At 39.0% G+C, this 17,292-nt stretch overlaps 2 protein-coding genes across 3 annotated transcripts in view; both read left to right on the top strand.

Annotated features, from left to right (window-relative positions):
• The window catches only part of cad (carbamoyl-phosphate synthetase 2, aspartate transcarbamylase, and dihydroorotase), a 425,149-nt gene that overhangs the window by 73,458 nt on the left and 334,399 nt on the right, over nt 1-17,292 (top strand). The gene's annotated exons all lie outside the window — the stretch shown is intronic.
• trim54 (tripartite motif containing 54) overlaps nt 6,286-17,292 on the top strand; it is a 42,552-nt gene continuing 31,545 nt past the window's right edge. Inside the window, exons 1-3 of the mRNA XM_078289734.1 lie at nt 6,286-6,641; nt 11,241-11,419; nt 15,576-15,756. Coding sequence (XP_078145860.1) covers nt 6,450-6,641; nt 11,241-11,419; nt 15,576-15,756 — 552 coding nt within the window. The 5' untranslated portion in view covers nt 6,286-6,449. The remainder of the gene's footprint in view (nt 6,642-11,240; nt 11,420-15,575; nt 15,757-17,292) is intronic.

Consider the following 17,292-nt stretch of genomic DNA (forward strand, 5'->3'; position numbering starts at 1 on the left):
CCCATAGTGAGTCACATCAGGATAGTCTCTCCTCTTCCCCAAAGACCTGAGTTCAATGGAAATGCCATTTGCTCTGTGTAACCCACTGATTTATTTGTCATAGGTGTATGTACAGTATACACTTGGGTCTATGCACTCTGTGAAACTGAGAAGCGGGTTATTTTCAATAGTTATCGTTTTTAGTTCTTTTACATCTTGGGTCAAGCAGTAGTTCTTTCATTCAGCCTCTTAGTGTCTGTTTCCAATATAGGGCGAAACCATTGTCTGTAATGATACTTGATAAGATATAAACTCAGGTCCAGATTCACTAAGATTGTATTGTGAAGGCAATCTGCTCATTTCTTTGCACCTTAGTTTCTTGAGCTAAGAGTGCAGAGTTTTTGTCTTATTCACTATGCAAATCAAGTTTGGCCTCAAACAAGCTCTCACACTGAACAAGCAAATAGACCCTTCATCAACAACTGCAAGCGCAAATTTGCTTGTTTCAGTTGTAAGACTAATCCACCAAGAAGAAGAAGATAGTGCACAAACCTTTAGTGAATCTGGGCCTCGGTGTTGTTATCACAGCTCCTGGAACTGCATGGTGACGTTGGCCACCAGAGATCCATCACGGAGAGAAGATCTGACTGCTGAAGGTTCATCAAAGAGATCCATATTCCTGGTGTCACACTTCCCAGTTATTGTACTAATCCTTCTCACTGTTCACTACTTTCCATTGTCACCTATTTTTGGCATTTTCCCTTTGGATAATGGTTTTGGTTTGAAATGCAGGAAGAGAGCGTCACACGCGGTCCTAGTAGCCGCCATAGTGCACGCCACATGGAAATCAGTATAATACCAATGTGCTCTACACACTGCCTACAGAGAGGTCACCAGTGGTACTAGTCTAGTGCTTCTTTTCTAAGGTCTATTTGTTAATATATAGGGCTGTGGATAGGGGTTGTGTTACCAGTCATCACTGACAGCTAGAAAATAATCACGTCATTTGCTAACATCTAATTTCACATCATCATATCCTCAAGTATAGTAAGTCAGAGGTGACCGGATGCAATGGCCAAGTTAGTCGCCTTTAACCCAAAGCAATGTCTTCCCCTCAGTGTTTTATGAAGCCTATTCCAATTAGTTAGCCACTCTAATTCACTATTTCTGCGTTCCGTTCAAAGTCAGAAATCAACCTCGGTGCGTTCCATTGGTCCAGCTCGGAAAAACCAGGCAAGAAACATGGACGCCCGCAAGACTTTCTTAGCCCAAATACAGTTCCTCACGCAACAGCTAATGTTATGTCAGTATTTGGCAACGTTAGCTAGCTAGTTAGCATAGAACGTTAGCAACTGTAAGTGCAACTTTACATGTCAAATGTATACGTTTAACCATTTATCACACAGTTGTTTTGATGAATTTAAGGTCATGCACTGCTGAAAATTGAATTTAAGAGTATTTTGAGGATTATAAAATAATCTTGGAAACAGCATGGATGAGAAATCTGACCCAAATTTCCTACTTGGATTTCCAACTTGAAGTTTCAACTTGTTCCATTGCATTTTTCCTAGTAGGAATTCTGAATTTCTCACTTTCCATCATCTCTGAAACGCAGCATAAATCAGGGCATAAATTTCCAAACATTCTCATGTCTTTGTGGTGGTCAGTTTGCCTCTTTAATACACCACAATATATATTTTTTAATTAGTTAAGCACCAAATTTGCCTGTACAGGTATTTTTAATCAGTGTTCTCCTAGAAAATATGTAAAAATTCTAATGCCAAGTTTTTAAAATGTTTGGTAAAGCAAGGCGAAGCTCTAGGAACTTTTTGTTGCCGTGCAATGTTTGTTTGATTTTTTGACTTAAGTCTGGAATCTGGAAGTCACTAAGTTGTGCTGTGGAGAATTATTGTCCAGTGCAAAGTCTTGTTGGTTGTTGGTGAATTGCCATAGTTTTTTAATTTTGATACGTTCTCTAGCTATGATTACGTTTATGAAATTTAAAGGATCTTCCTTTATTTTTCTCCCATGATAAACGAAGGCCATGGTGTTTCTATGTGTCGGGCTGAGGTTTAAAGGTTGTTGTTGTAAAGCACAGACACTGGACCATGTCAAGCTCCTCAGCTCCTAAAACCCTTCAATATTAACAAATACATTGCAGTAAACTCTAGTGCAGACCTAGGACCAGCAACCAGCTTTCCTACTGAGAGATGCTTGGTGAATACGGGCCATAGACATAGAAAGAGATCAGCTTAAATTTCTCATTGGAATTAACTGGAAACGTTACTGTCAGCTTATCTAAACTCTTTACCATCAATAGCCAAAAACTTAACATAATTTCCATAGTGTTCCATACTAAATCAGGTGTTATTTCCTTGTGTTTCTTCAGATCATAATAAATCGAGTAATTTCAATGTAAATGCGATAAGGTCATAGAGCACTGAAAGAAGACATTATTCTTTTTTAATTGTTGTAAATAATTCTCACAAAACAGCAGATGTATCACTTCATGCAAAATAACTGTCAAGATTCCTCATCATGAATGGAAATGTTTTACGAGTGAAAATCCGTGTACATACATTTTTAGTCTTTTTTTTAATTTTTTTTATCTATATCAAATAGAAATATTTTAATTTAAATTTGATGACAGAAAATGAGGGGCAACCTCTGTTCTTGCCATTATGCTGAATTTGAATTCTCTCTCTCTAGAATTGGACAATGTTAGGTGATTCCCCCTTTACCAATGAAATGCGTTTAATACATAATGGAAAGTGTACACTTTGCTGTGTGTGTGTGGGCAAGTACATAGTTAAAGGAATACACCAGAATACAAGTTCTTGGGAGTTCATCCCGTTGGTCGACTTGAGAACGTGGACACCAAAATTACTCATGTGTCCCCGGTAGATTGATGGCTCTGGTGCTCCATGCTAACACTTTAGCATACACAATGCTGAGTGATAGTAGGCTCCATGCTAACACTTTAGCATACACTATGCTGAGTGATAGTAGGCTCCATGCTAACACTTTAGCATACACTATGCTGAGTGATAGTAGGCTCCATGCTAACACTTTAGCATACACTATGTTCAGTGATTGTAGGCCACCATGTGTCCCAACTATCTTCTGGGGACACATGGTGGATTATGTGGGTATCACTAAGTTGACCAACGGGACAATGTACCAAAAACAAAAACCTCATCATATTCCTTTGAGAGTGACAAGAAAAACATTAGAATTAAGCATAGGAGTAGAAAATAGCAATGAGGCGTGTCAACCAGTCAGTTTAGGGCTGGTCTAAACCTCACCAACCTCCCTCTGGTAAAAGGGGACAAGGACACTGTCCACTCTGCAATTAAAACTGGAATAATTCCTCGTTGTAGATTTGACAGAAAAGCTTTTTATTTTTGCGTGTCATTCATTGTTAACCGTGGCTCCGTGTGGACGATCTTTAAATGTGTATTTATATAATGAAATTCAATCAAATAAAAAGGGGGATTTTATAAATCGTTGTCTATTTGTGTGCACTTGTTTGTGAAGTTATGGCAAAATGTAGGCCATCCTTCTAACTGTTGTCTCGGGCAATGACACTGCAATCATTAGTGTAAATTTGATCAGCTGCAGCATCATGCCAAGCACCAACCACAGGAATGCCATCTGCTGCTCTGCTACAGAGAGAAAGCAAGAGACTAAATCTATTTCAGTCAGGCAGCTTGCATATTGAATGTGAACATTTTTATAGAGAATAAATAAATAAATTGAATAAAGTCAAGTCAGAACAAATTGAGAGTCCAGTATCAATTTCATATGTTAAAGAAAACTAAATGTCTAGGACTTTTCAATGCAATATGGTTTTAATAGGATAAAAACTTGGTAAGAGCATCATGAGTTTGATTTCTATAATCAGTTTCAACTTCAATAAATTCAATCATTCCATACAAATTCAGAAAACAGAACTTAAATTCAGTCGTCTGGTGGAACAAATCTCATCACTTTCAATCTAAGTCATTTACACAAACACAAGATCTCAAGTCAAGACTTTAGAAACCTTTTCAAGTCATCAAAGTACAAGTCAGAGTCAAGTCCCAAGTCACCAGAACCCAAGTCAAGTCTCAAGTCTTCTCTTCATGCATCAAGTCAAGTCTCAAGCAATTAAAACTGTGACTCAAGTCTGACTCGAGTCTTTGTGGCACAGATGCTCAATTTTCAGTGACATTACTCCACCTGAAGCCATAAGAAGCTGGTGGAAAGGCATGAATGATTGTGTATTAGTGTGTGTTGAGTTTACTCTGCTCCCCAGCCTATAAATAGTCCTGTAATCCTATTAGCAGCTTAGATTTAGCTGACTCTATTCTGTTGATTAGCAATTACCTCATCTCTATGGGAGCTAGGAAATGACCTCACTGCTGTCTGCTCACTAACCAGGAAGTTGACAAAGGGAAGGTAATTGAAAGTGGTTCTGGGTAATGTAGTGAAGATTGGGGTTAGACCGATATAAGGGGCTTTATTAAAAATGCGTTCTGGTCCAGTCTGATATGATGGATATGGTGCAGTTTGATTTGATTACATATTTATTGTAGAATTGATCAATACTATACTGGTTGTCTATGGGAAGACTTTAACCTGAATTCACTCTAATGAGACATTTTCATTAGATTCCACGCAAGTATTATTATTATTATGATTATTATTATGGATATTATTATTATTATTATTATTATTATTATTATTATTTCCACCCTGCCAAGAAACACTGAATACTTATTTTCTAATTTTGTGATTTCTTTATTTTTTGGCATGAACATGGTCAAATCTAAAGTCTAGTGAAGATTATAGGCTGCAGGCCTAGACTTTGAAATCCAAAACTGAATGTGGCAGGTGCTGACTCTGTTACATCTGATATAGTCAGAGGTGGGGACTCGAGTCACAGTTTTAATTGCTTGAGACTTGACTTGATGCATGAAGAGAAGACTTGAGACTTGACTTGGGTTCTGGTGACTTGGGACTTGACTCTGACTTGTACTTTGATGACTTGAAAAGGCTTCTAAAGTCTTGACTTGAGATCTTGTGTTTGTGTAAATGACTTAGATTGAAAGTGATGAGATTTGTTCCACCAGACGACTGAATTTAAGTTCTGTTTTCTGAATTTGTATGGAATGATTGAATTTATTGAAGTTGAAACTGATTATAGAGATCAAACTCATGATGCTCTTACCAGGTTTTTATCCTATTAAAACCATATTGCATTGAAAAGTCCTAGATATTTAGTTTTCTTTAAGATATTAAATTGATACTGGACTCTTGATTTGCTCTGACTTGACTTGGTGTTCTACATTTAGACGACATTAATCATATGGACTTGACTTGGACTTGACTTGGTAAGCTACACTGACTTGAGACTTGTGCCTCAAGACTTGAGACTGAGACTTGGGGCTCGAGTGAAGTTGGTCACACCTCTGGATATAGTAAAGGAATCACAGATGTACAGTGAATAAATCCTTATAAATCCTTTCTTAAGTCAAATGAGTGATGGCGCTTGGTAAAAAAGACAAATTTGTTCTATAGGACGTTGATTTGTTGTTGAATGTATCCTATGAACTGTGTTTGTTTTGAAGCGATCAGCTTGGCTAGCGTTTCCATTCACCAGCTTTATACTGGGGTCAAGTTACTGACAGGCTCACTCTCTCTCTCTCTCTCTCTCTCTCTCTCTCTCTCTCTCTCTTTCCTCCTCTGTTTTAATCTCATGCCTCCTCTTCTGGCTTGATGACTCAGTCGCACACACTTCATGTTCAAGTTTCAAATTTATTATGTCCCCAATGGGCCAAGCAAATATTAAAAACAATACTACATAAAAACATAAGACGTGTATTGATTTCAGGCATCAACCCCCATCTCTCAGAGTATTATCATTAAGGGTCAAGTGGAAACACTGAATACTTGGAATTTTGGGGCATAAAAATGGTCACATCTTAAGATATTGAATACCGACATACAATATTGGCTAATAGGGCCTTTGTAGTTCTGTCAGAAATGTTCAGACTTCCCAGTGGTCAGCCTGCGGAATGCAATTTGGACAGTAACCCAAGCCAGAACAAACATCGGGGCTAAATATACCAACAGACAGGCTTGTATGTGTGTGTGTGTGTGTGTGTGTGTGTGTGTGAGAGACAGGGGCGTGGGAGGGTCTTTACATAGGGGCGAGGTGAAAGAGAGGAAAGATAGCAAGAGAGAGAGTCAGAAAGACTTCAAAATAGTGAATTATTGTTGAGAAAGCAACAAAAAACCAGTAGAGGAAGAATAGAAGGATAAAGTGGGATGATGCTGATGGATAGGGAACACTGGAATCAGGAGCAAAGAGCTAGAACATAAAGGAAGACAAACAAACAAAACCACCGCCCGGTGTTTCTGGAAGCCTCCACCTTCAGGCTCGAGCCGCTCTCCTCTTCTGTCCATCTAGCTGCTGCCCGGACGTGATGAACTTTGCTCTTGGCTTCAAGCCCCCGGCGGCGGGCGGTTCTGGGCCTGGCGGTGGCGGCGGTGCTGCCATGGAGAACCTGGAGAAACAGCTGATCTGCCCAATCTGCCTGGAGATGTTCTCCAAACCCGTGGTCATCCTGCCCTGCCAGCACAACCTCTGTCGCAAGTGTGCCAATGACATCTTCCAGGTGTGTGTGTGTGTGTGTGTGTGTGTGTGTGTGTGGGGGGGGGGGGGGGGGGGGGGGGGGGGTTGGGGTTTTTGGAGGTGGCATGTTTGCACAGAAGCTGCTGATGGCAAAATATTTCATGGCAATAATCCAAAATTCCAAGCAATTGGAACTATTCAGTGTTTCCAGAGTTTCTCCCGAGTTTTTAATCGTATTTTAATCAATGTTGAGTTCGATCAAAAAGTCACATGTGAAAACCCACATGTGCTTTGAATTCACATGTGGGTTTTCACATGTGACTTTTTTTGTGAGGGATGTACATGTGCTTTTTGGACACATGTTGATTTGCATATGTGAACATGTGAAATTTCCCGTTTGACATTTTCACCTGGGAATTGTCTCCTGTGAAATAAACATTGTCATATCTAATGGCAGGTGAAAATGTGAAATGAAAATTCCACATGTGGAAAAAAATACTCTTCATCTAGGAATTGAATGTTTCACATCTGAAGTATGACACCAACATGTGTCACATGTGACTTGTTTGGAAGCCCACAAAATGTGGAAAATGTCAAGGGGGTTGAATACTTTATGAAGCCACAGTATGTGTCCTTGTGTGTCGGCCTTGGATCCATGCCCATTGTGATTTTTATTTTAGAATTTTAATACTAAATGCATATTCAATTATACAATAAATATGTAATTAACCAAACTGCATTGTAACACAGCTGGACAGCAAAAGGGGGATTTGATTAAAAAAAAAAAAAAAAGGCCAATATTTGCAAACTGATATATCTGTCTAAGCTGAATTACAACCATGCACATACTACATATAATTCTCCTATAGTAGCAGTGAAATTCAGCCATTTGCAGGCTGGTTTAGAGGATGATAGTGTAGGGACCGGGCAGCTGCTGTTGATCCCAGCCAGCTGTCTCTTTCCTGGGCTGGAGCAGGAACCGAGGCCCTCTTTAGTGCCAGGTGCTGGAAGCTGACTTCATAGACTAATCATGGCTGCCTGAAATGGCTTTGCTCATGCCAAGGCTGGGTTTGAAAAGGAGCAGAAAATTGGGTGCGGACTCATTTCCGATGGTTTTTTACATGTTTAACCAGCAGGGTAAAGATTAGATAAAGTAATAGCAAGAAAAAACAAAAGCCAAGCCAGGCCAGGTCTGTGATCAGTTACAGTAGTTGGACATCTAAGATAAATCATGAACATGCAGCATTTTAGCATTCATAAATCACTGACATGTAAAATTGGAGAAATTAGTGTAATTACCATAAACAAAAGACGCCGTCACTAAGAAGATTGGCTGTCTCTAGCGGCCTCTACACTGCATTTTACATTGTGAGCCACCGGGTCGGATTTGGAGGGAAATCTGCTGGATTGCTTTACGGCACAAAACAGGAAGAGGGCGCTGTTCTTCCAGAGCAAACAGAGCTAAAGCTTTCAGAGTTTCTGGAAAAGGCAGATGGTGGAAGGAGTGAAAGGCCGATGGTAAAATCACTTCCAACATGTTGATCCTCTTCAGGGAGGGGGAGGGGGGCAGGAAGCAACGGGGCTTATGGGAAATGTGGTCTTAATTTGGTGAAACACTTGCACTAACAATACCGCTGGCATGAGAGAGGTGACCAATCCTGTCAACCATGTTCTCATTTGTTTATGGTAATTATACCAAGGTATCACCATTAATTTCACAGTGATATATTGATGTTTTAAAATGATACACATAGCACCTTTAACGCAAAGATATTATCACATTGTTATATTTTATTTTGCATACTTCAATAGTCTTTACACAGCTCTGTTCAAAGTGAACTTGTATGAACACACCACCATCAATCCTTTGCTAAAGGTAAAATTTTAATATATTTTTTACTACCTTTCTTACTACCTGGATGACTGAAATTAATCTACACAGACCGTTCACCAAGTAGGGAGAATAAGACTTGATCATTGGCTGAGGAGATGAGCAAGGCACAGTGCCACATGGCTTGTGATTGGCTAAGTGAAGAGTGGGGCGGGGCCACTACTGGCAGCCTTTGGAGGAGGCGGCTGCCTTCTAGTCGACACTCAGGGAACAAAAGTCCCTGGTGTCCAAAACAGGCTGTAGCTCTGTAGCTCTGTAGCTCCCTTTAACTCCTCATAGATCAGTGGAATGAGGTGCTTACAGCAGTGTTTCTCAACCCAGTCCTCAAGGACCCCCTGTCCTGCAACTTTTAGCTCCAATTCTACTCTTGCACACCTGATCCGTGTGACCCTTGATTGAATCAGGTGTGCAAGAGTAGAGTTGGAGCTACAAGTTTCAGGACAGGGGGTCCTTGAGGACTGGGTTGAAAACCACTGGCTTACAGTACCATGCACTCATGTTGTTGTGGGTTTGACTCTGGCTCATGATCAGTGTAGCCCCCCTCCCTCCTCTAATGTCCCATCACTATATTGACTAATAAGATTAGGTAAGATCAGATGAAACTTTATTGATCCCTGTGGGGAAGTTGGGTTGTTGCAGCAGCAAATAGTAGTGGATACAGCAAAGAAAAATAGAATATAAATACATATATGCATGAGGAAATTATGGAAGCCCATTCCCGCCACTCAGTAAAATAAAAAACAACTCTATTTCTCAGAATTCTGACTTTATTTCTTCCACTTCTGACTTTTTATCTCAGAATTCTGACTCTTTTTTTTAAAAATAAAATTCTGAATTCTGATTTTTATAAAGTCAGAATTCTGAGAAATAAAGTCAGAATTGTGAGATAAAAAGCCAGAATTGTGAGAAAAAAAGTCCAAATTTTGAGAAAAAAAGTCAGAATTGTGAGAAAAAAAGTCAGAATTTTGAGAAAAAAAAGTCAGAATTGTGAGAAAAAAAGTTAGAATTCTGAGAAATAAAGTCACAATTGCGAGAAAAAAACTCACAATTGAGTCGTTTTTTATTTTATTGAGTGGGCTTCCATAGAAAATTGTACTATAAGTGCATTAATGCATTATAAGTAAACTATAGCATTATAAGTGAAAAATAACAGCAGAACATACTGAGACAAAAAAAACTTATTGTAATATACTTAATATGTACAATAAAGCAGAAATGACTGATCATAAAGAAACTAGTCATTGTTGATATGGCATCCTATATCTAGGTATACTAGGTCAAATTATGCAGACCTCTGTCTCTGTTGTACCTTGTTGCCAAGCAATAAGGTACAACAACACAACACAAAGCAATATTTACCGCAGGCGTTGATGGTTCATCAGCCTAGCCAAACATTTGCGAGGTTTCCTGTGACCCGTCAAAGCCCCGACGCCGACACCATGTGTGTGTTCAGGGGAATTGTGTTCGGACGGTGTTTGCATGACATTTCCTAAGACCCATATTAATGTTTTAAGTTCTCCCCCCGGCTGCACCTCAGTCTTCCTCCTCTCCTCTGTCTTCCCTTATCTCCTCTTCACCCTCTGCTGCCATTAACATTCGCCTACAGTCTCTCATCTCTCCCTCTCTCAGGTAGCTATTCCTCTACTCCTATGATTCAGCCACATCTATTCCAAGTGCTATTTCTCATGTCTTTCCTATCATAAGACTAGAAAATATGACACTTTATGAAACTTTTATGATCCCTTTGGGGAAATTGGGTCGTTGCAGCAGCAAACCGTAATACGATACAGCAGGGAAAAATAGAATATACCCTATGAAAATATCTTATAAACAATAACCATATGCAGCTGGCAAGTAATGGAAAGAGTATAGATTGCTGACATTAATGGATACACTTACTTACTTATAGTTGTTACTAACAGATGTTACTAGGCTTGGGCCGATATTCGATAATATCAAATATCGTGATATTTTCCACAGTATCAAATATCGCCCCATTTTAATTCAAGTGGGTTCCCTTTTCCACAATCAACCCATTTTCCTGGAAATGGCAGGAATGAGCAAATGACACCAAATGACCATTGTTTCCTCCAGTGCTTGAATAGTAAGATCAAATTTCAAGGCTATTAATAATAATAACATAATAATTACTATTATTAATAGCCTAGCAATTAGATGTAATTTCGAAGATATTACAGCATCGCAATATTAAATTTGGGATATTGCCCCAAGCCAAGATGTTAGGTGAGAGCAGATGAAATACCACTTGATAACTTGTGACAACTTACCCCATGTCGGGGCATGTTGTCACATATGATGGGGCATGTCGCACTGTGTTCGTGCACTCAATTCCATTTCCTCTGAAATACTGTATATATACTATAATAACATGAAAAACATACTCTTGTATTGAAAACAACATACTTCATACTAACCCTAACCCTTTACTTTTAGGTATCTAAATTGTTTTTATGTTATAGTGTTTTGACTGAGACTGTTGTAATCAACATAGGTAACCTCTTATTGAGAAAGTAAACATTTGTGTAATTTGACTTTTGGCTGTAAAATATTTAGCTTCAGAAACAAAGCCACTGAGACAACTTACCCATGTGACAACTTGCCCCGCTCTCCCCTACTACCAGTCTATCAGTCAAGAGAAAGTTAGTGCTTTTCTGCTTGCTCTTGAAGAGGATGAGGACCCAAACTCTCTCTCTCTCTCTCTCTCCCTCTCTCCCCCCCTCCTTTACCCAGGCAGCTAACCCTCTGTGGCAGTCCCGCGGCTCTTCCAGCATGGCGGCCAGTGGCGGTCGCTTCCGCTGCCCGTCGTGCCGCCATGAGGTGGTGCTGGACCGCCACGGAGTCTACGGCCTGCAGAGGAACCTGCTGGTGGAGAACATCATAGACATCTACAGGCAGCAGGAGTCCTCCAGGTGAGAGTGCATGGAGGGCCTCAAGGAAGTGCTAGGGTTCCTTGAGTGGGTTCAATTGGCCCTTAAGGGGGTTCCACAGGAAACAAGGTATAGTGTAATTTCACTATGAGTTAATTCACTAGAAATTACCCCAATTAGAGAATGTATAAGAATGACTTTTGTAATCCTATGTTTTACTCTTACTAGTGTTATCTTACCACATACAGTGTAGAACGTTCTACAATTCAGTACTAAATCAACAATAACAAAAATCTTGTTACTTGTAAAATATTGTTTGAAAAACCCATTCATATTCCCCATAGGGATCTTAAACTACACACCGAATGGCAGAGATGCTAAAGTATGGCATGCAAAAATGATGCAAAATGTCAACTTCTGCTTACGGCCTTTATATCAGTCTAACCCTATTACAGTGTATTAGTGTATCACATACTCTGGTGTATCAGCCATCTCTCTGCATTGAGTGTTGCCCTGGCCTGAGCCAGGCCTCAGCTCTGGCTCAGCTCTATTCTGTGGCATGTCAGTGAGGAAATTGTACCCAGGGCCTTTTTGCTGTGAGGTGACAGTAGTCAGCACCTCACACATGTGTACCTTAATTTCTTGGCTCAATTCTAAAATTTTGTTCAGTGTTCATGTAGTAGTAGTAGCAGCAGTAGTAGTAGTAGCAGTAGTAGTAGTAGCAGCAGCAATAGTAGGCTATTAGTAGCAGTAGTAGTAGTAGTAGTAGCAGTATTAATAATAATAATAATAATAATAATAATAACAGATTTTATTTATAAGCGCTTTACATAGTACTCAAAGACACTTTACAACAGCTAGGGGAAAATAAAATAAATATATAAAATACATAAAAACATTGATACAAAAGTGATCATAATAAATGAAGATGATAAAAGTAATGACAAGTGTGCATTTCAGTTCTGGAGAGGCAGTGGGAGTCAGATATTGTAGGCCTTTTTGAAAAGGTGGGTTTTGAGTTTATTTTTTGAATGAAGGGAGTGAGTTTCTGATGTGTGAAGGGAGGGAGTTTCAGAGGGTCTGGGCAGCAATGGCAAAGGCTCTGTCCCCCAAGGTGCGGTGCTTGGTCCTGGTGATGGGGGGTCAGGAGGTTGGCATCAGCTGATCTGAGGTGGTGGGTGGGGGTGTGGCTCTGGGTGTGGGTGGGGGTGTGGCGATACTATTGCTACTAGTAGCAATAGTAGTAGTAGTAGTAGCAGCAGTAGTAATAGCAGTAGGCTAGTAGTAGCAGGAGCAGTAGTAGTAGTAGTGGTGGTAGCGTACTACACCCTTAACAAAAAGGGTTCTAGGCGGTAGAAGAAAATGGTTCTTTAGGGTTGAACCCTTTTTGGTGCTGTAAAGCATCAAAAAGTTTTAAAGGAACTTTTTAAAAAAACATTCTCTTTGATGTGATTTTTCCAGTTTTTCATTTTAATAAAGAGTCCTCAGCCCTAGGACAGTGGGGTCCTGTGGATTTTTTTTTAAATGAAATAAAAATGTGCACCCATAATTTTTATTTCATTTATTAAGTTGAAAAAAAAAATGGGCTTGGATACTAATACTAGTTCTCATGTGTAGGAATTTTACCCATTATTGTTAGCATCTGGTGAGAATAATGACTATCTTTATCAGTTACATTATTAACAAAATACAACATAATATCAAAACCATTTGGTGAAATAATATGTCCAGTTATTCAAAGTTCTACATCAATCCAAAATACTTTGCTATAAATGCAACTATAAAATAAATGAAAGGTGGTTTATTTTTCCATTCCACAGAAACCACCATTATAATCAATATTTAGCTCACATCTTCCTAACATGTTTGGCTGGATATCAAATTTAAAATGTAACTGCTAAGAAAAATGGTATTACTGGCACTGGGGCCTGTCTGGCATGCTATTGTAATAATAGGTGACTACCAATAGAGAGCACTATTGCATTACTGCCAGTCTAGTATTCTGACTGGTATGTGTTGCTTTGACTGTAGCTTGGCTGGTAAGCATCAGACTAGGACTGTAAGGATTTGTATCAGGGATGAAGTGGAGAGTTAACCCACATAGATCTACTTTACCCACCTTTTTAACTGTAGAATACAGTTTAACACCTTTTACGGCTGAGATAAATCTTTATGACATAAATTCATAGTATACATCATAGTAAGTTGTGTCAAACTGATGTTAAGTTGCATGAGAATATGGTCTTTTAAGGGTCTTTTTTTATGGTTTTAAGGTCTTAAGATAATGGTTTTAAGGTATTTTGAGGCTGTAAATAGCAAGTTAAACTGAGTGTTTGTCCCACAACAAATTCAAAACCAAAACAATATTAATAATTAAAAACTGTTCAATATATTTCACCCAGTTCTGCTTACATAGATCCTCAAAGACATTGTTTCTGTCAACATTAGCATAGATTTTTCACCATCACAAACACATAACAAAACTGACCAAAAGAAGAAAGATGGCTGCATTTGAGATTAGGAGTTAATACAACATGGCAAGTTGAGTTCTCCTTGCTTGATCATCATAAACAGTTTTGTTAATGCTGGGCCTTGCAGTGGTGCTCATAAGGAATCATAAGGCATCATAAGTAAGGCATTATATGGCATAACACATCATAAGGCATTATAAGGCACATAAAGCATTATAAGGCATCATAAGGCACTATAAGCTGTCATAAGGCACCATAAGGCACTATAAGGCATTATGTGGCATCATAAGGCATTATTAGTGCACTATATGGGATCTAAAGGCATTGTTATGCATTATAAGATAGCATAAGGCATCATAAAGCATTCTAAAGCATCATAAGTCATCAAAGTATTCTAAAGCATTATATGGCATTATAAGCACATTATAAGTGCATGATAGTTGTTTTATATGTATTATAATCAGATCATGATATTAAACAATGTGCAAAATATGTGGGCTTTGAATACTTAATGATGCAACTTAATATTATCATTTCATTAACCATTCATTAAATAGTTAATGAAATGATACTGAACTGAAAGCAATTTTCTGATGTTTGTCTGAGGATTATATGGTAAGAAAAGTTGATCCTGCTTGTAATGGGCTTACAATCTGCCAATGTGTCACAATGCATTTCAAGTGATGTGTCACATCTGGGCCGGTTTTCAGAGGTTTTTGATGCTAGTTTACCGGTATTGGTCATTTTCTGTGGGGAGATCCACGGCTAAATTTGAACATTTCTTTGCTCATGAGAAATGAAGTAACAGCAGAACTATCTGGGTGAGTGGCAGGTAGTCTCATCGTAAGGTTCGGCTTAACGAAGCAGACATCTCGATATCCTTGACTAGTCCACTTAGAGAGAATGAGCCGGCATAAAAGTAAGCTGATCCTGGGCAAGGTTAACCTCGCCCCATCACACCTGCCACACAAACACTTTAGCTGTTTGACAGGTTGTAAAGATGAGAAATGAGCATGGTATAGTGATTTTAAAGCAGACGTTTGGTGTCCCGAAGCTGTGTTCCTCAACATTAACATAGGCAAACAAACAGAACCTGCCGATGGATATGATGCAGTTTGATAGATTCCATATTTATTGTGTAGCGGATCAAAACAACACTGGTTGTCTATGGCAGTGATTCTCAACCTTTTTCATATCAAGGACCCCTAATTTATTACACTTTAGGGCCTGGACCCCCATTTGATGAGATTTGGCATCTCTGGATAGATAGAGAGGTAACAGTGAAACTATGATCAAAATAATCATTCTTCTACATCCTGTAATTGTGTTAACTTCTTGTAAAAGAAATAATGGTGAAGTTTAACAGTTGATCAATTTGCTGGGGACCCCTTGGAACCCCCTCAAGTACCCTTTGTGGTCCTCGGACCCCACGTTGAGAACCATTGGTCTATGGAAAACTGTTCACAACACATCATTTTATTATTATTATTATTATTATTATTATTATAGACTTTTCTACCCTGACAAGAATAAAATTCTGGGCGAAACACTAAATACTTGGATTTTTTTGGCATGAAATTATAAACTTTAAAGATACTGAATATATCTGCAGCTTCGATCCAAAAAATATCAGTATGGTTATTGACCTTCAAAAACTCACATCAGTCAAATGCTGGTCAAACCAATAAACATTTGATGATCCCATTCAACCTCTCTGACTCTCACAGGCCTGTAAATATACAGCCAGAGCAGCAGCAGCAGCAGCTCATGTGCGAGGAACATGAAGAGGAGAAGATCAACATCTACTGTCTGTCCTGCCAGGCGCCGACCTGCTCCATGTGCAAGGTGTTCGGCCAACACAAGGACTGTGATGTCGCGCCGCTCAGCAGCGTCTACAAGAGACAGAAGGTAAGGAAGGAACAGAGGGAAGGAAATGCAGCAACTGTTCACTTTCTATGCCTGCAGAATTTTTAGATTTTAGGAACAATCCACTGTAAACACTTCAACACTGTTACTAAACAGCTGTTGGTGGTGTACCTTGCATTTCTGTATCTATATTGTTGTTTGGTGGTGTATTTCTTTTTGGTAACGCTTTATTTTCTGGGTCCACAATTTCCTAATAATTTCCTAAAAAGGAACTTATTAGAATTTCTTAGGAAGTTTCCTGGAAAGAACCATGAAATGATGTAGTAGTTACATAGAAAATGTAAGCAGTCTGTTTGGTGGAGTCGATAAGATACTATCAATTTCTAAAAGAGTTTCCTGCAACTATAAACTATTTACTGGAAAAATAATAGGCAGAGGTCAATCTGGTAACCCAAGTCATTATTCAAATAATTATATAATATAGTTATTTGTTGAATTCCTTCCTCTAATTTCTAATTTTCTATATAACTACTACATAATTTCATGGTGCTGTCTTGGAAACTTACCAACTACCATTGAAGTCTTTCTCTATTTTCCCAATAATTAGTACATAATGTCATGGTTCTTTCCAGGAAACTTACTAAGAAATTAACAGTTCCTTTCTAGGAAATTATTAGGAAATAGTGGATCCGGAAAATAAAGTGTTACCTTTTTTTCCTTCTGTTACTGTTAGTCATCCACTATTACAGAAACTCGGCATGGTGCTAAGCACTAGACATATTAATGGCCTTCAACTCATGTCTCTCTCTCTCTCCCTCTCTCTCACACACACACACACACACACACACACACACACACACACAAACGTACACACTGACCAACCCACACCCAAGTGCAGATACACACAATTATACTTACTCATGTAACCAATAAAATCAGGACTACACACACTTAATAGCATAGAATAGCAAAGAAATACATACAGTGAATCACATATACATCAAGAAGACACACACTCACACTCAAAAAGTGGTTGTCTAGCCATCTAAAGGTCAATGAGCGCTAGAGCAGACACTAGCTTCTTCTGTATGCAATAGTAGGCGCATGGAGCATGATTGTCTCATGCTGACAGTAATGGATGGACGCAGACACACAAACAAACACTGACTCTGTCCAGGTCATTCAGAGGTTTTGTCATGCAGATGGCGGCAGCAGCGTCCGACATGTTATCGAGCAGTTGGCTTCGGTGACATTTCACTCCCGGTCTCTCCATCTCTCACTCTGTCTCTGAATCACTCATTTGAAATTTAGATGAGGGGGGAAGAGTTGTCGAGCCTTCCATCTTTATGCAAAAGTTGATTTAAAAAGCAACAGTTGGTGATGTCATCCTCATTTGGTCATCTCGTTGCCTACATGGAGGCGAGAATGTTTGTTACTTTGGTGACACTTTCTATGATGTCTGTAGGACATTGTAAGTGTAGCTGTGACACACATGCGTATAATGTCTTATGATCCTCTGTAAGAACCTATAGTGATTTATAAGTGGTGATAAAGCTCATTTATAATGTTTTATAAGTA

This window comes from Centroberyx gerrardi, chromosome 18 (genome assembly GCF_048128805.1).
Source record: "Centroberyx gerrardi isolate f3 chromosome 18, fCenGer3.hap1.cur.20231027, whole genome shotgun sequence".
Classification (NCBI taxonomy): domain Eukaryota; kingdom Metazoa; phylum Chordata; class Actinopteri; order Beryciformes; family Berycidae; genus Centroberyx; species Centroberyx gerrardi.